Raw genomic sequence first — 20,978 nt, 5'->3', positions numbered from 1 at the left:
AAGTTTCCGAGCTTGTCATGGGTGCACCTTAGCCACACTCAAGGTCCTAAACGATATCATAACCGGCATCGATAAAAGACAGTACTCTGCAGCAGTCTTCATTGACCTGGCCAAGGGTTTCGACTCTGTCAATCACTGCGTTCTTATCAGCAGACTCAATAGCCTTTGTTTCTCAAATGACTGCCTCGCCTGTTTCACAAACCACCTCACAGATAGACTTCAGTGTGTCAAATCGGATTGGAGGGCCTGTTGTCCGGACCTGTGTCACTCTTGCTGCTGATAATTCTCTGATCCACCTCTACGCAGACAACACCATTCTGTATACTTCTGGCCCTTCTTTGGACACTGTGTTAACAAACCTCCAGACAAGTTTTAATGCCATACAACTCTCCTTCTGTGGACTCCAACTGCTCTTAAATCCAAGTAAAACTAAATGCATGCTCTTCAACCGAATGCTACCCGCACCGGCCCGCCCGTCCAGCATCACTGCTCTGGATGGTTCTGACTTATAATGTGGACAACTACCAATACCGCGGTGTCTGGTTAGACTGTAAACTCTCCTTCCAGACTCACATTAAACATCTCCAACCCAAAATTAAATCTAGAATCAGCTTCCTATTTCGCAAACAAAGCATCCTTCACTCATGCTGCCAAGCATAACCTCGTAAAACTGACTATCCTACCGATCCTTGACTTCGGCAATGTAATTTACAAAATAGCCTCAAACACTCTACTCAGCAAATTGGATGCAGTCTATCATAGTGCCATCCGTTTTGTAACCAAAGCCCCACGTACTACCCACCACTGCAACCTGTACGCTCTCGTTGGCTGGCCCTTGTTTCATATTCGTCGCCAAACCCACTGGCTCCAGGTCATCTATAAGTCTTTGCTAGGTAAAGCCCCCCCCCCCTTATCTCAGCTCATTGGTCACCATAGCAGCACCCACAAGTAGCACACGTTCCAGCAGTTATATTTCACTCGTCATCCCCAAAGCCAATTCCTCCATTGGCCGCATTTCCTTCCAGTTCTCTGCTGCAAATGACTGGAACAAACTGCAAAAATCACTGAAGCTGGAGACTCATATCTCCCTCATTAACTTTAAGCACCAGCTATCAGAGTAGCTCACAGATCACTGAACCTGTACATAGCCCATCTGTAAATAGCCCATCCAACTCCCTCATCCCCATACTGTTATTTGTTTTTTTGCTCCTTCGCACCCCAGTATCTGTACTTGCACATTCATCTTCTGCACTCTTTCACTACAGTGTTTAATTGCTCAATTGTAATTATTCGCCACAATGGCCTATTTATTGCCTTACCCCCATAATCTTACCTCATTTGCACACACTGTATGTAGACTTTTTTTTATATTGTGTCATTGACTGTATGTTTGCTTATTCTATGTGTTGTGTTGTTGTTTGTGTCGCACTGCTTTGCTTTATCTTGGCCAGGTCGCAGATGTAAATGAGAACTTCTTCTCAACTGGCCTACCTGGTTAAATAAAAGTGAAATAAAATCCAATTAAAAAAGAGAGAGAACGATACAATAATCGACAGAGTGAGAGAACAACAGTCGGCCTTGCTTCTGTTGCTCGATAGGAACACAACAGTCGGCCTTGCTTCTGTTGCTCGATAGGAACACAACAGTAGACCTTAGTTCTGTTGCTCGATAGGAACACAACAGTAGGCCTTGCTTCTGTTGCTCGATAGGAACACAACAGTAGACCTTGCTTCTGTTGCTCGATAGGAACACAACAGTAGACCTTGCTTCTGTTGCTCGATAGGAACACAACAGTCGGCCTTGCTTCTGTTGCTCGATAGGAACACAACAGTCGGCCTTGCTTCTGTTGCTCGATAGGAACACAACAGTAGGCCTTGCTTCTGTTGCTCGATAGGAACACAACAGTAGGCCTTGCTTCTGTTGCTCGATAGGAACACAACAGTGACTAGATTACAAATGTGTGCTCCACAGGGGGGATAATGTATTATAAAATCCCAGGATGGTAAGGAAAGGATCCAAACATTTTTAATTGGTGCAGGTGAAAAGCTCCGTGTGTGTGTGTGTGTGTGTGTGTGTGTGTGTGTGTGTGTGTGTGTGTGTGTGTGTGTGTGTGTGTGTGTGTGTGTGTGTGTGTGTGTGTGTGTGTGTGTGTGTGTGTGACCTTGCTTCTGTTGCTCGATAGTGCACAACAGTAGACCTTGCTTCTGCTCGATAGGAACACAACAGTAGTTGCTGAGACTGAGAACATGCTAATTAAACCCCAGTGCAGCACTTCTGGAATTAGAAAACAAAGGGGATTCTGAAAAGCGCAACAAACTTTGTCATCGCGCCAGGTAGTGTGTCAGACATTGTGTCTACCATTTCTCATTCATGAACATCCTCACTGTCAGGCTTGTCTAACATATAATCATTACCCAAGATGATATGGAAGGTTTCTGTAGTCTACACACTAACACATTGTTATAATCACTATCAAAGAACATATGGAAGGTTTCTGTAGTCTACACACTAACACATTGTTATAATAAGGTTTATGTAGTCTACACACTAACACATTGTTATAATAAGGTTTCTGTAGTCTACACACTAACACATTGTTATAATAAGGTTTCTGTAGTCTACACACTAACACATTGTTATAATAAGGTTTATGTAGTCTACACACTAACACATTGTTATAATAAGGTTTATGTAGTCTACACACTAACACATTGTTATAATAAGGTTTCTGTAGTCTACACACTAACACATTGTTATAATAAGGTTTATGTAGTCTACACACTAACACATTGTTATAATAAGGTTTCTGTAGTCTACACACTAACACATTGTTATAATAAGGTTTATGTAACACAACACTAACCTTGCTTGTTATAATAAGGTTTATGTAGTCTACACACTAACACATTGTTATAATAAGGTTTATGTAGTCTACACACTAACACATTGTTATAATAAGGTTTATGTAGACTACACACTAACACATTGTTATAATAAGGTTTATGTAGTCTACACACTAACACATTGTTATAATAAGGTTTATGTAGTCTACACACTAACACATTGTTATAATAAGGTTTCTGTAGTCTACACACTAACACATTGTTATAATAAGGTTTATGTAGTCTACACACTAACACATTGTTATAATAAGGTTTATGTAGTCTACACACTAACACATTGTTATAATAAGGTTTATGTAGTCTACACACTAACACATTGTTATAATAAGGTTTCTGTAGTCTACACACTAACACATTGTTATAATAAGGTTTATGTAGACTACACACTAACACATTGTTATAATAAGGTTTATGTAGTCTACACACTAACACATTGTTATAATAAGGTTTATGTAGTCTACACACTAACACATTGTTATAATAAGGTTTCTGTAGGCTACACACTAACACATTGTTATAATAAGGTTTATGTAGTCTACACACTAACACATTGTTATAATAAGGTTTATGTAGTCTACACACTAACACATTGTTATAATAAGGTTTATGTAGTCTACACACTAACACATTGTTATAATAAGATTTATGTAGTCTACACACTAACACATTGTTATAATAAGGTTTATGTAGTCTACACACTAACACATTGTTATAATAAGGTTTATGTAGTCTACACACTAACACATTGTTATAATAAGGTTTCTGTAGTCTACACACTAACACATTGTTATAATAAGGTTTATGTAGTCTACACACTAACACATTGTTATAATAAGGTTTATGTAGACTACACACTAACACATTGTTATAATAAGGTTTATGTAGTCTACACACTAACACATTGTTATAATAAGGTTTATGTAGTCTACACACTAACACATTGTTATAATAAGGTTTCTGTAGTCTACACACTAACACATTGTTATAATAAGGTTTATGTAGTCTACACACTAACACATTGTTATAATAAGGTTTATGTAGACTACACACTAACACATTGTTATAATAAGGTTTCTGTAGGCTACACACTAACACATTGTTATAATAAGGTTTATGTAGTCTACACACTAACACATTGTTATAATAAGGTTTATGTAGTCTACACACTAACACATTGTTATAATAAGGTTTCTGTAGTCTACACACTAACACATTGTTATAATAAGGTTTATGTAGTCTACACACTAACACATTGTTATAATAAGGTTTATGTAGTCTACACACTAACACATTGTTATAATAAGGTTTCTGTAGTCTACACACTAACACATTGTTATAATAAGGTTTATGTAGTCTACACACTAACACATTGTTATAATAAGGTTTATGTAGACTACACACTAACACATTGTTATAATAAGGTTTCTGTAGTCTACACACTAACACATTGTTATAATAAGGTTTATGTAGTCTACACACTAACACATTGTTATAATAAGGTTTATGTAGACTACACACTAACACATTGTTATAATAAGGTTTCTGTAGTCTACACACTAACACATTGTTATAATAAGGTTTATGTAGTCTACACACTAACACATTGTTATAATAAGGTTTATGTAGTCTACACACTAACACATTGTTATAATAAGGTTTATGTAGTCTACACACTAACACATTGTTATAATAAGGTTTATGTAGACTACACACTAACACATTGTTATAATAAGGTTTATGTAGTCTACACACTAACACATTGTTATAATAAGGTTTATGTAGACTACACACTAACACATTGTTATAATAAGGTTTCTGTAGTCTACACACTAACACATTGTTATAATAAGGTTTATGTAGTCTACACACTAACACATTGTTATAATAAGGTTTATGTAGACTACACACTAACACATTGTTATAATAAGGTTTATGTAGTCTACACACTAACACATTGTTATAATAAGGTTTCTGTAGTCTACACACTAACACATTGTTATAATAAGGTTTATGTAGTCTACACACTAACACATTGTTATAATAAGGTTTATGTAGTCTACACACTAACACATTGTTATAATAAGGTTTATGTAGACTACACACTAACACATTGTTATAACAAGGTTTATGTAGACTACACACTAACACATTGTTATAATAAGGTTTATGTAGTCTACACACTAACACATTGTTATAATAAGGTTTATGTAGTCTACACACTAACACATTGTTATAATAAGGTTTATGTAGACTACACACTAACACATTGTTATAATAAGGTTTATGTAGTCTACACACTAACACATTGTTATAATAAGGTTTATGTAGACTACACACTAACACACTGTTATAATAAGGTTTATGTAGTCTACACACTAACACATTGTTATAATAAGGTTTATGTAGTCTACACACTAACACATTGTTATAATAAGGTTTATGTAGTCTACACACTAACACATTGTTATAATAAGGTTTATGTAGACTACACACTAACACATTGTTATAATAAGGTTTATGTAGTCTACACACTAACACATTGTTATAATAAGGTTTATGTAGACTACACACTAACACATTGTTATAATAAGGTTTCTGTAGTCTACACACTAACACATTGTTATAATAAGGTTTATGTAGTCTACACACTAACACATTGTTATAATAAGGTTTATGTAGTCTACACACTAACACATTGTTATAATAAGGTTTCTGTAGTCTACACACTAACACATTGTTATAATAAGGTTTATGTAGTCTACACACTAACACATTGTTATAATAAGGTTTATGTAGACTACACACTAACACATTGTTATAACAAGGTTTATGTAGACTACACACTAACACATTGTTATAATAAGGTTTATGTAGTCTACACACTAACACATTGTTATAATAAGGTTTATGTAGTCTACACACTAACACATTGTTATAATAAGGTTTATGTAGACTACACACTAACACATTGTTATAATAAGGTTTATGTAGTCTACACACTAACACATTGTTATAATAAGGTTTATGTAGACTACACACTAACACATTGTTATAATAAGGTTTATGTAGTCTACACACTAACACATTGTTATAATAAGGTTTCTGTAGTCTACACACTAACACATTGTTATAATAAGGTTTATGTAGTCTACACACTAACACATTGTTATAATAAGGTTTCTGTAGTCTACACACTAACACATTGTTATAATAAGGTTTCTGTAGTCTACACACTAACACATTGTTATAATAAGGTTTATGTAGACTACACACTAACACACTGTTATAATAAGGTTTATGTAGTCTACACACTAACACATTGTTATAATAAGGTTTATGTAGTCTACACACTAACACATTGTTATAATAAGGTTTATGTAGACTACACACTAACACATTGTTATAATAAGGTTTATGTAGTCTACACACTAACACATTGTTATAATAAGGTTTATGTAGTCTACACACTAACACATTGTTATAATAAGGTTTCTGTAGGCTACACACTAACACACTGTTATAATAAGGTTTATGTAGTCTACACACTAACACATTGTTATAATAAGGTTTATGTAGGCTACACACTAACACATTGTTATAATAAGGTTTATGTAGTCTACACACTAACACACTGTTATAATAAGGTTTCTGTAGTCTACACACTAACACATTGTTATAATAAGGTTTATGTAGTCTACACACTAACACATTGTTATAATAAGGTTTATGTAGTCTACACACTAACACATTGTTATAATAAGGTTTATGTAGACTACACACTAACACATTGTTATAATAAGGTTTATGTAGTCTACACACTAACACATTGTTATAATAAGGTTTATGTAGACTACACACTAACACATTGTTATAATAAGGTTTATGTAGTCTACACACTAACACATTGTTATAATAAGGTTTATGTAGTCTACACACTAACACACTGTTATAATAAGGTTTCTGTAGTCTACACACTAACACATTGTTATAATAAGGTTTATGTAGTCTACACACTAACATATTGTTATAATAAGGTTTATGTAGTCTACACACTAACACATTGTTATAATAAGGTTTATGTAGTCTACACACTAACACATTGTTATAATAAGGTTTCTGTAGTCTACACACTAACACATTGTTATAATAAGGTTTATGTAGTCTACACACTAACACATTGTTATAATAAGGTTTATGTAGTCTACACACTAACACATTGTTATAATAAGGTTTCTGTAGTCTACACACTAACACATTGTTATAATAAGGTTTATGTAGTCTACACACTAACACATTGTTATAATAAGGTTTCTGTAGTCTACACACTAACACATTGTTATAATAAGGTTTATGTAGTCTACACACTAACACATTGTTATAATAAGGTTTATGTAGTCTACACACTAACACATTGTTATAATAAGGTTTATGTAGTCTACACACTAACACATTGTTATAATAAGGTTTATGTAGTCTACACACTAACACACTGTTATAATAAGGTTTATGTAGTCTACACACTAACACATTGTTATAATAAGGTTTATGTAGTCTACACACTAACACATTGTTATAATAAGGTTTATGTAGTCTACACACTAACACATTGTTATAATAAGGTTTCTGTAGTCTACAAAACCTTATTATAACAATGTGTTAGTGTGTAGACTACAGAAACCTTCCATATGTTCTTTGATAGTGATTATAACAATGTGTTAGTGTGTAGCCTACAGAAACCTTCCATATGTTCTTTGATAGTGATTATAACAATGTGTTAGTGTGTAGCCTACAGAAACCTTCCATATCGTCTTGATTACACACACCGCCATCGCCGTCCACATCACCCAAGCAAAACTGAAACCTACCTGAAAGTAACAGTGCACGCTTTGCCCCTAGTGTCTGGTATCCAAATCACCTCCTGACGTACTCAGCCATGGATGGACATAGAATACTGTCTTGTATCAAGGGTGACCTTGCTGCCATCTCCCCCTCTACCTCTCCTCCACCTCCTCTTCCACCCATCTCCCCCTCTACCTCTCCTCTACCTTCTCTTCCTCCCGTCTCCCCCTCTACCCCTCACCCACCTCCTCCTCCTCCCATCTCCCCCTCTACCTCTCCTCCACAATCTCTTCCTCCCGTCTCCCCCTCTACCTCTCCTCCACCTTCTCTTCCTCCCATCTCCCCCTCTACCTTTCATCCATCTCCCTCCTCCTACCATCTCTCCCTCTCTACCCTCTCCACCTCTCCTATACCTCCTCTTGCTCCCATGTCCACCTCTTCCTCCCATCTCCCCGTCTAACTCTAATCCAACTCGTCTTCCTCCCATCTCCCCCTCTACCTCTTCTCCACCTCCTCTTTCTCCCATTTCCTGCTTTACCTCTCCTCCACCTCCAACCTTCCCCTCAACCTCTCTACCATCTCCTATTCCTCCCATCTCCCCCTCAACCTCTCCTCCAACTCATCTTCCTCATCCTCTACCTCTCCTCCACCTCCCATATCCCCCTCTACATCTCCCCCGTTACTTCTTATCCACCTCCTCCTTCTCCCATTTCGCCCTCTACCTGTCCTCCACCGACTCTTCATCCCATCTCCCTCTAACTCTCATCCACCTCCTCCTCCCATCTTCTCCTCAACCTATCCTCCACCTTCTCCCATCTCCCCCTCTATCTCTCCTCCCTGTTTCACCTTTCCAAACTGTCAGCTCAACCGAATACGGTATCCACACATTGTTAAACACACGCATGCACGCCTAACACGCACGCATAATAACACACACACACACACACACACACACACACACACACACACACACACACACACACATACATACACACACACACACACACACACACACACACACACACACACACACACACACACACACACACACACACACACACACACACACACACACTGAGAGAGAGAGACACATATGTCTCTCAGATTACACAGACCCACAAAGAATTTAAAAACAAATCAAATTTTGATAAACTCCCATATCTACTGGGTGAAATACCCGTGTGCAATCACAGCAGCAAGTTTCATGACCTGTTGCCACAAGAAAAGGGCAACCAGTGAAGAACAAATACCATTGTAAATACATCCCAAATTTATGTTGATTTATTTTCCCTTTTGAACTTTAACTATTTGCACATTGCTACAACACTGTCCAAAGACATAGTATGACATTTTAAATGTATGTATTATTCTGTAACTTTTGTGAGTGTAATGTTTACAGTAAATTTTTATTGTTTATTTCACTTTTGTTAATTATCTACTTAATTTGCTTTGGCAATGCACAAAAAAAGGTTCCCAATGCCAACAAAGCCCTTTCAATTGAATGTGTTAAATTACAGCGATAGTATAGAAGGGATATCCAACTTGAGAACTATGTTCTCTGTAAAATAATGCAAATCTGTCAAAGGTCCGTTTCGCTAGTGAGTCGTGGAACACACTTTCCACATTGTTCACTCTTTTCCATAGAACACAGCCCTGAGTTGATTATCCCTTACATACAGTTGAAGTCGGAAGTTTACATACACCTTAGCCAATACATTTAAACTCAGTTTTTCACAATTCCTGACATTTAATCCAAATAAAAATTCCTTGTCTTAGGTCAGTTAGGATCACCACTTATTTTAAGAATGTGAAATGTCAGAATAATAGTAGAGATAATGATTTGTTTCAGCTTTTATTTCTTTCCTCACATTCCCAGTGTGTCAGACGTTTACATACAATACATTAGTATTTGGTAGCATTGCCTTTAAATCTTTAACTTGGGTCAAACGTTTCAGGTATCCTTCCACAAGCTTCATAGAATAATTTGGGTGAATTTTGACCCATTCCTCCTGACAGAGCTGGTGTAACTGAATCAGGTTTGTAGGCCTCCTTTCTCACACACGCTTTTTCACTTCTGCCCATGAAGGTTCTATAGGATTGAGGTCAGGGCTTTGTGATGGCCACTCCAATACTTTGACTCTGTTGTCCTTAAGCCATTTTGTCACAACGTTGGAAGTATGCTTGGGGTCATTGTCCATTTGGAAGAGCCATTTGCGATCAAGCTTTAACTTCCCGACTGATGTCTTGAGATGTTGCTTCAATATATCCACGTAATTTTCCTTCCATATGACGCCATCTATTTTGTGAAGTGCACCAGTCCCTCCTTCAGCAAACCACCCCCGGGCTTCACAGTTGGGATGATGTTCTTCGGCTTGCAAACTTCCCCCTTTTTTCTCCAAACATAACGATGGTCATTATGGCCAAACAGTTCTATTTTTGTTTCATCAAACCAGAGATCATTTCTCCAAAAAGTACAATATTTGTCCCCATGTGCAGTTTTAAACCGTAGTCTGTCTTTTTTATGGCGGTTTTGGAGCAGTGGCTTCTTCCTTGCTGAGCGGACTTTCAGGTTATGTCGATATAAGACTCGTTTTACTGTGGATAGATACTTTTGTACTTGTTTCTTCCAGCATCTTCACAAGGTCTTTTACTGTTGTTCGGGGATTGATTTGCACTTTTCGCCCCCAAAGTACGTTCATCTCTTGGGGACAGAACGTGTCTCCTTACTGAGCGGTGTGACAGCTGTGTGGTCCCATGATGTTTATAGTTACATACTATTGTTTGTACATCTGAATGTGGTACCTTCAGGTGTTTGTAAATTGCTCCCAAGGATGAACCAGACTTGTGGAGGTCCAAAAAAAAATTCTGAGGTCTTGATTTCTTTTGATTTTCTCATGATGTCAAGCAAAGAGGCACTGCGTTTGAAGGTAGGCCTTGAAATACATCCACAGGTACACCTCCAATTTACTAAAATTATGTCAATTGGCCTATCAGAAACTTCTCAGGCAATGACATCATTTTCTGGAATTTTACAAGCTGTTTAAAGGCACAGTCAGCTTAGTGTATGTAAACTTCTGACCCACTGGAGTTTTAATACAGTGAATTATAAGTGAAATAATCTGTCTGTAAACAATTTTTGGATAAATTATTTGTGTCATGCACAAAGTAGATGTCCTAACCGACTTGCAAAAACTATAGTTTGTTAACAAGAAATTTGTGGAGTGGTTGAAAAACTAGTTTTAATGACTCCAACCTAAGTGTATATAAACTTCCGACTTCAACTGTATACTGAGAAGCATAATGCAATGACTGCACACTGAATCCAGGGCAACTGAGGATTATGTCACTGTGTAGAGTAGACTCTTACTGGATTGTATCGGATGGAGAGAATACTGGTTGAGTTTGGAAATTTGCTGAGTGTGCCGGAGTGCAGAATACCTGGTTAATTTACAAACGCTCAACATGCTTTGAATATGGCCAGTGTCAGTAAATGTCGTCAAAAAAGTGTAATTCAATTGTTTTCAGCAGCACAGTTGGTCACCAACAATTTTGATAACATATACGCTCTCTAACCAGCTCTGCTACTGTGAGTAACATTTTCAGAGTGAGGTGTTCCCGCCAACCCCGATTTTACGCTACTGCTACTGCTCTGTTTCTCATATACGCAGTAACTTTAACCATACCTACATGTACATACTACCTCAATTAGACTGACTAACCGGTGCCTGTACGTAGCTTTGCTACTGTTATAGCCTCGCTACTGTATATAGCCTCGCTACTGTTATTATTCACTGTCTATTTACTCTTGTTTTTTATTTCCTTACTTATCTATTGTTTACCTAATACCTATTTTTTACTTTAAAAATGCACTGTTGGTTAGGACCTGTAAGTAAGCATTTCACTGTGAGGTTCACAACTGTTATATTCGGCGCACATGACAAATAAACTTAGATTTCTCTCATTTGTGTCTGGAAGTAACTAGCTAGCTAGCTAGCCAACATTATTCAGTTAGCTTGGGTGTTTATGTCATTGATTCCCCCGGTACTGCTGCTCATAACCAGCTCCGGAGGTCTAAGTCACCGGCCTTCTATGCGTCACTGAACTGGATCATTACCACCAACCCCGGACTGTCTTGGCTCATTACGCACACCTGGTTCTCATTCCCCCTGATTAGTATGTGTAAATATGTTCCCTCTGTCCCTATTGTCCATGTTGATTATTGTTCCATGTTCGTTGGTCTTGTGAGGACCTGTGCTCTGTTGTATCGGCTTGCCTGTTACTGTGTTAGTGTGCACTTGTTATTACGGGTCTCGTCCCCTCTATTTATTAGAGGTTTACAGCTCACTCTTAGTTTGGGTTACAGCCCTGTGTTATATATGAATGTGTTTGGTTTGGCTTCATCCCTGTCATGTTCATGACGTATGCTATTTTGGGTAGAGAAATAAAAAGCAAAAACATTTTCGTATTCCTGCGCCTGTCTCCTATCATCATACAACGTGACAGCTTGACTGCCATTATGAAGTCAGAAAGATCAGATCAACCCTACTCCTTGGCCAGAGCGTCCAGTGTTCCCTCTAAAAACTGAATTTACTAACGGACAATCTTACAATCTCTCATCACTAAACTAGGGATCCTGGGACTAAACACCTCCCTCTGCAACTGGATCCTGGACTTCCTGGCGGGCCGCCCCCAGGTGGTGAGGGTAGGTAGCAACACATCTGCCACGCTGATCCTCAACACTGGAGCCCAACAGGGGTGCGTGCTCAGTCCCCTTCTGTACTCCCTGTTCACCCACAACTGCATGGCCAGGCACGACTCCAACACCATCATTAAGTTTGCACATGACACAACAGTAGGCCTGATCACCGACAACGACGAGACAGCCTATAGGGAGGAGGTCAGAGACCTGGCAGAGTGGTGCCAGAATAACAACCTCTCCCTCAACGTAACCAAGACTAAGGAGATGATTGTGGACTACAGGAAAAGGAGGACCGAGTACGCTCCCATTCTCATTGACGGGGCTGTAATGGAGCAGGTTCCTTGGTGTCCACATCACCAACAAACTAGAATGGTCCAAACACTACTGTTTTCTCTGTCTTTTTACAGTTGTTTTTATTTCTTGATTTACCTATTGTTCACCTCATACATTTTTCTCACTATTGGTTATAGCCTGTAAGTAAGCATTTCACTGTAAGGTTGTATTTGGCGCACGTGACAAAAAAACTTTGATTTGATTAGAAGATGCCTGGTTATTCTTTAAAAGTGCTTTCCTCTCAATCTTAAAAAAGCATGCCCCATTCAACAATTGTAGAAGGAACAGGAACAGGAACAGATATAGCCAGTGGTTCACTCCAGAACTGATTGCCCTTGACCAGCACAAAAACATCCTGTGGCGTACTGCATTAGCATCGAATAGCCCCCGCAGTATGCAACTTTTCAGGGAAGATAAGGACCAATATACACAGGCAGTTAGGAAAGCAAAGGCTAGCTTTTTCAAACAGAAATTTGCATCCTGAGGCACAAACTCAAAAAAGTTCTGGGACACTGTAAAGTCCATGGAGAATAGGAGCACCTACTCCCAGCTGCCCACTGCACTGAGGCTAGCAAACACTATCACCACCAATATATCCACGATAATTGAGAATTTCAATAAGCATTTTTCCACGGCTGGCCATGCATTCCACCTGGCAACCCCTACTCTGGTCAACAGCACTGCACACCCCACTGCAACTTGCCCAAGACTCCCCCATGTTTCCTTCACCCAAATACAGATAGCTGATGTTCTGAAAGAGCTGCAAAATATGGACCACACTACATATCAGCAGGGCTAGACAATCTGGACCCTCTCTTTCTAAAATTATAAGCCAAAATTGTTGCAACCCCTATTACTAGCCTCTTCAACCTCTCTTTCGTATCGTCTGAGATCCCCAAAGATTGAAAAGATGCCACGGTCATCCCCCTCTTCAAAGGGGGAGACACTCTAGACTCAAACTGCTACAGACCTATATTTATCCTACCCTGCATTTTGTAGGGTCTTCAAGGGCCAAGTTAACAAACAGATAACCGACCATTTCGAATCCCACCGTACCTTCTCTGCTATGCAATCTGGTTTCCGAGCTTGTCATGGGTGCACCTCAGCCACGGTCAAGGTCCTAAATGATATCATAACCTCCATAGATAAGAGACAATACTGTGCAGCTGTATTCATAGACCTTGCCAAGGCTTTCGACTCTGTCAATCACCACATTCTTACTCAATAGCCTTGGATTCTCAAATGACTGCCTTGCCTGGTTCACCAACAACTTCTCATGCAGAATTCAGTGTGTCAAATCGGAGGGCCTGTTGTCCGGACCTCTGGCAGTCTCTATGGGGGTGCCACAGGGTTCAATTCTCGGTCCGACTCTTTTCTCTGTATACATAATTGATGTCGCTCTTGCTGCTGGTGATTCTCTGATCCACCTCTATGCAGATGATACCATTCTGTATTCTTCTGGCCATTCTTTGGACAATCTGTCCGTGGCCTCCAACTGCTCTTAAATGCAAGTAACACTAAATGCATGCTCTTCAACTGATTGCTGCCCACACCTGCCCGCCTGTCCAGCATCACTGCTCTCGACGGTTCTGACTTATGTGGACATCTACAAATACCTTGTTGTCTGGTTAGACTGCACACTCTCCTTCCAGACTCACATTGAGAATCTTCAATCCAAAATTAAATCTAGAATCGGCTTCCTATTTTGCAACAAAGCATCCTTCACTGATGCTGCCAAACATAGCCTCGTAAAACTGACTATCCTACTGATCCTCGACTTCGGTGATGTCATTTACAAAATAGCCTTCAACACTCTACTCAGCAATCTGGATGCAGTCTATCACAGTGCCATCCATTTTGTCACCAAAGCCCTATATACTACCCTCCACTGCGACCTGTATGCTCTCGTTGGCTGGCCCTCGCTTCATATTCGTCGCCAAACCCACTGGCTCCAGGTAATCTATAAGTCTTTGCTTGGTAAAGCCCCATATTATCCCAGCTCACTGGTCGCTATACCAGCACCCACCTGTAGCATGCGCTCCAGCAGGTACATTTCACTGGTCACCCCCCAAAGCCAATTCCTTGTTTGGCCACCTTTCTTTCCAGTTCTCTGCTGCCAATGACTTGAACAAATTGCAAAAATCACTGAAGCTGGAGACTCATATCTCCCTCACTAACTTTAAGCACCAGCTATCAGAGTAGCTCACAGATCACTGGATCTGTACATAGCTCATCTGTAAATAGCCCATTCAACTACCTCATCCCCATACAGTTATTATGCTGTTTTGCTCCTTTGCATCCCAGTATCTCTACATGCACATTCATATTCTGCACATCTATCACTACAGTGTTAATTTGCTAAATTGTAAATATTTTGCCTTACCTCCATTATCTTACCTCATTTGCACACACTGTATTTATATTTTTTTCTGTTGTGTTATTAACTGTATGTTTGCTTATTCCATGTGTAACTCTGTGTTGTTTTGTGTGTCGCACTGCTTTGCTTTATCTTGGTTGCAGTTGTAAATGAGAACTTGTTTTCAACTAGCCTACCTAGTTAAATAAAGGTGAAATAAAAAAAATAAAAACAATATCAAATCAAATCAAATTTTATTTGTCACATACACATGGTTAGCAGATGTTAAATGCGAGTGTAGCGAAATGCTTGTGCTTCTAGTTCCGACAATGCAGTGATAACCAACAAGTAATCTAACTAACAATTCCAAAACTACTGTCTTATACACAGTGTAAGGGGATAAGGAACATGTACATAAGGATATATGAATGAGTGATGAATGAGTGATGGTACAGAGCAGCATACAGTATATTCTACAGTAGAATATAAAACAGTAGCTATTACAGTGAAAGAATACCATGCTATTGTTTGAGGAAAGTGTACAGTTATGAACTTCAAAATGTATGAATAAACCAATTAGGCACAATTGGGCAGTCTTGATACAACATTTTTAACAGAAATGCAATGGTTCATTGAATCAGTCTAAAACATTGCACGTACACTGCTGCCATCTAGTGGCCAAAATCTAAATTGTGCCTAACCTGTAATAGCTATATTATGGCCTTTCTCTTGCATTTCAAAGATGATGGGACAAAAAAAATATACATTTTACCAGATCCAATGCGTTATATTCTCCTTCATTCATTTCACATTTTCACAAATGTCTAAGTGTTTCCTTTCAAACAGTATCAAGAATATGCATATCCTTGCTTCAGGTCCTGAGCAGTTCGATTTGTGTCATTTTAGGCAATTTTTTTATAAAATGATCCACTCCTTAGGTCACACCAAGGATCATTTTGCTATTTGATTTAGATTTTTAAGACCATTTCAAGTATCTCCAAAAAATATAAAAATAATATTTGCTGATTATTTTTAGGTCTTTCTGTGATTAGCCCATACACACACATCGATTAACAGATTCTCTACAAGGAACAACAGGGGGGTATTGTGTGTAGATGGGTGAGAAAAAAAGTATATTTAATACATTTTGAATGTAGGCTGTACCACAAAAAAAATTTGAATAAGTCAAGGGGTATGAATACTTCTGAAGGCACCAAAAAGGGTTGTAACCGTAGCAGAACTCTTTTTGGTCGCACAGTTTATAGAACCTTTTTAATGGTTCTTAATAGAACCTTAGGCAAGGGTTCTTTGTAGGACCATACGGGTTCTATTTAGAACCTTATGAGCATGGTGCTTTATAGAACCAAAAAGGAGAAACCTCTATGGTGAAAATAACAATAAAACCCTTTGTGGCATTACGTTGAACCATTTAGTTTAGTTCATCATGTCTACTTGAGTGCAATATCTACACACTCTCTATCGGCCAAAGGGGCCAGCAGTGAATGTTTCGACGACGCCACGCCACGCCACGCCACATATACTGTAATCCTGTCTAATCTGGCTGTGGCCGCCGCACCACAGACATCTGGAGAGAGGGATAGGGCTAATCTGAGACGCTATGGAGGGAGGGAAGGAACTATGCCGAGGCAGACAAAAGAGGGATGGAGGGATGGAGTTTAACTACGTCAGAGAGAGATGGAGAGAAAGAGACATAAAAATGGAATAGAGGGACAGATGAAGTAGGCTACAGTAAACGATTCAAGGAAACTATAATTATTGTATTGCTGCAAATTAAATCAATGATGTTTCCAATAGACAAGTAGCTCACGCCAGAACCTGGACTTGATTATGATGAAAAGAGCTGCAAGGTACCACAATAAAACCATATACAATCAGCTGTAGTGGCACGTGAAATACAAAAAGCTGAGCACCAAATAAAACCAAAATATATATTATACATATATAAATATATTGACCAAAAATATAATACATATTCAATAAACAACTAGTTCATCCCAGTAATTGGGCTGTAAGAAGTAGAAAGAGCCTTCAGGGACCCAAATTAAACTCCCCCAAAGAGCTTAGGGAGATGGTGACGGCATGTGTCATTCATTGTGGTTCTGTATGCCTAAGTTAGTAGAGCTTGCACTGTCAGGATCATGGGTTCGATTCCTGCTGGGGCCACCCATAGAAAAATGTATGGACACACTATTTTAAATGGCTTTGGATAAAAGCCTCTGCTAATTGGCATACAGAGCAGAGCGCTGTGTTTATGGTCAGAGTACAAGGATACTTACTGTGGCCTGCTCGTAGCAAGGCGGCAGGCCATCTATGGAGGGCAATAGGCACGGAATGGTGACGCTTGCCCCCATGGTTGAGGTGAATGTGGTGGAGGCCCTCCACTGCTCCTGTGGCCCCCCCTGGTGGCCCCGAGTCAGGACCCGATCCGGCCACACACCCCAGGGCTAGAGCAGTCATCCAGAGAACCAAGCGGACAAGGAAGACAGACGAGGTCAAGTCCCAGCAGAGGGGCTCCTGCCTGGGCCTCGAGGGTGGGGGGGTGGGGGATTGCTGTGTCCTCCAGCCTCCCAACATGATTCCCTGAGAGGCCAGCAAGGAAAGTTGAGTATCAAGATTTGGGACCTTAGTGATGAGCCCGACGGCCCATAGTCCCCTTAGTGCCCTGCAAAAACTGCAGACTGACCAACAAATCCACAGACAATCCACTGCAGAAAAGAGTCAATGAGATGGAGAAGAGAATAGAGAACTTTCTTGCTGTTTTTCCGGTAGTTTAGGAAATCTGCATGGATCCCAAGGGGACTGTGGTAGAAGTATGATCAATCATTGTGGAAAGAATGAGAGAGAAGGAAGAAATATGCACTCATGAAATTAGGACACACTCCTCAAACAGGGTCTAAGAAATCCCACACTGCTCCAATTCCCCTAACACACTTCCTCGCTCGCACTCTCTCTCCTTTTTGCTCACTCTTTCTTCTGCGAAGAAGAGCTCACAGAATCAAATGCATACTTTCTCCCCTCCAAAAATGAGAATACTCCAGAAAATCCACATCGATTTTTCAAACTCGGAATCTGAGGTAAAAAAACACCACATATATAGAGTTTCAAAATCTGCTTCTTCATCAAAGCAAATATAACATTCCCTCCTTCCAAGTTTACCCTCCTTTATGTCCCTCCTGTATGTCCCTCCTGTATGTTTTCAGAGGATGTCCAAAAGATTTCGAGTGAATCCGAAGTAACGCTTTCTCATTTGCCTGTGGTGGTGGGCAGCAGCTGCAACGTTGAGAGGATGGCACTATAATGGTTGCACCTGCGACGGGTATCAAGACACGCTCCTAGAGGTTCCCTCTACACTCTCTGCAAGACTCAGTGGAGAGGCAACAACGCGGCAGCACCTGAGAGAGAGCGGCTGGTCTGCATTACGGAGCCACTCACACACTCAGGCTGAGAAACTGCGAGCGAGCACAGTTTCAGCAAGACATGCGTGCACAATTGAAGGAGAGGGAGAGAGAGAGAGAGACAGGGAGGAAGAGAGGGAGGAAGGGGGGGGGGGAGCTCCGACAGCCAGCCGTGGAGCAGGAGGGGGAGAGTCTATGCAAATTACCAGGCTCCACACAGCGAATCAGTGGAGCCAGAGTGCATTGCAGAAGAAGAGCCTACTTGGGTGAAAAATAAGCAGGGGATGAGGGGCTCCGTCTCTCGTTCTCTCTTTCTTTCTTTCTATCAACTGCTACGCGGACCAACAATCTGATGTGCAGTGAATGGAAGCCAGAGCAACACAAAGCAGGGAAAGATACATCTATTCAGGCTGGATTTTGTTCAAGTTATTTCCCTCTCTCCTCTCTCTCGCCCTCTTTATCTCTCTCTCTCTCTGGGTGGAGTGGTGAAGAGTATCAGAGCGGTCATGTAGAGAAAGACAATAAGATCCTAGCAGTACGGTCCGACAGTCCAACGGTTCCCATCCAGGGGAGTCCTAGCTGTTTTGGCTGGCCGGCCAGATGGCTTCTCAGCAGCCAATCACGGAGCTCTTTAACAACCCCATCCACACATATCCACGCTCTAGCTTCAAAGGGAACAAAATAAAAAATGAATCTGCTCTCTTTTCTCCTTTACTCTGAGATCACACTACAATTTCCAGACCATCTGCAGCCCCAGCCAAACATTAGGGAAATGGGGTATGCCACTGAAGGAAGGATGTGGATCACACACATAGCTTGGCAAAAGGTGGAGAGCTGTCCACAGGGAGGGTGCTGAAGTCAGCCTTGCTTGCCTGGCTGATAAAAACACATTCATTCCCTCAGACAGTTAACACAGGGTAATTCAATCCCACACCAGAGAGCTAACACAGAGCTAACAGATAACAATTCACTTCTTCACCAGAGAGTTAACACAGACTAAAACAGATCGATTCATTCCCTCACCAGAGAGTTAACACAGACTAAAACAGATCCATTCACTCCCTCACCAGAGAGCTAACACAGAGCTAACAGATAACAATTCACTTCTTCACCAGAGAGCTAACACAGAGCTAACACAGATCCATTCACTCCCTCACCAGAGAACTAACACAGACTAAAACAGATCCATTCACTCCCTCACCAGAGAGTTAACACAGACTAAAACAGATCCATTCACTCCCTCACCAGAGAGTTAACACAGAGCTAACAGATAACAATTCACTTCTTCACCAGAGAGCTAACACAGAGCTAACACAGATCCATTCACTCCCTCACCAGAGAGCTAACACAGACTAAAACAGATCCATTCACTCCCTCACCAGAGAGCTAACACAGAGCTAACAGATAACAATTCACTTCTTCACCAGAGAGTTAACACAGACTAAAACAGATCGATTCACTCCCTCACCAGAGAGTTAACACAGACTAAAACAGATCCATTCACTCCCTCACCAGAGAGCTAACACAGAGTTAACACAGATCCATTCACTCCCTCACCAGAGAGCTAACACAGACTAAAACAGATCCATTCACTCCCTCACCAGAGAGCTAACACAGAGTTAACACAGATCCATTCAATGCCTCACCAGAGAGTTAACACAGACTAAAACAGAGTCAATAATTCCCTCACCAGAGAGCTAACACAGAGCTAATACAGAGCCATTCATTCCCTCACCAGAGAGTTAACACAGAGCTACCACAGAGTCATTCATTCCCTTACCAGAGACCTAACAAAGAGCCAACACAGAGCCATTCATTCTCTCACCAGAGAGCTAACACGGAGCTAATACAGAGCTAACAGAGAACCATTCATTCCATCACAAGATAGTTAACACAGAGCTAACACAGAGCCATTCATTCCCTCACCAGAGAGCTAACACAGAGCTAATACAGAGCTAACAGAGAACCATTCATTCCATCACAAGATAGCTAACACAGAGCTAACACAGAGCCATTCATTCCCTCACCAGAGAGCTAACACAGAGCTAATACAGAGCTAACAGAGAACAATTCCTTCCATCACAAATAGCTAACACAGTGCTAACAAAGAACCATTAATTCCCTCACCAGAGTGCTAACACAACACTAACACATATCCATTCATTCCCTCACCTGAGCGCTAACACAGAGCTAATACAGAGCTAACACAGAACCATGCATTCCCTCACAAGAGAGCTAACACAAAGCTAACTCAGGTATAATTCAGAGCTAACAGAGAACCATTAATTCCCTCACCAGAGAGTTAACACAGAGCTAACACAGAACCATTAATTCCCTCACCACAGAGCTAACACAGAGCCATTAATTTCCTCACCAGAGAGCTAACACAGAGCTAACAAAGAACCACAAATTACCTCACCAGATAGCTAATA

The 20,978-nt window shown here is 40.1% G+C and overlaps 1 protein-coding gene across 19 annotated transcripts in view; it reads right to left on the bottom strand.

The window, feature by feature from the left end:
* Positions 1 to 20,978, bottom strand: part of LOC118360900 (neurexin-1a-like) — an 819,333-nt gene that overhangs the window by 356,252 nt on the left and 442,103 nt on the right. For 2 of the 19 annotated variants that reach the window (XM_052470705.1, XM_052470714.1), the window contains exon 1: positions 17,428 to 18,628. The exons of 15 other annotated variants lie outside the window; for them this stretch is intronic. In XM_052470705.1, the coding sequence (XP_052326665.1) occupies positions 17,428 to 17,725 (298 nt within the window). In that variant the 5' untranslated portion in view covers positions 17,726 to 18,628. Of the gene's footprint in view, positions 1 to 17,427; positions 18,629 to 20,978 lie in introns of those variants that run through there. 2 more of the 19 variants (XM_052470719.1, XM_052470724.1) reach the window with 2 other exon arrangements.

Source organism: Oncorhynchus keta, chromosome 2 (assembly GCF_023373465.1).
Source record: "Oncorhynchus keta strain PuntledgeMale-10-30-2019 chromosome 2, Oket_V2, whole genome shotgun sequence".
In the NCBI taxonomy this organism is placed as follows: domain Eukaryota; kingdom Metazoa; phylum Chordata; class Actinopteri; order Salmoniformes; family Salmonidae; genus Oncorhynchus; species Oncorhynchus keta.
The sequence above is the reverse complement of the archived record's forward strand: the minus strand, read 5'-3'. Positions and strand labels throughout refer to the sequence as shown.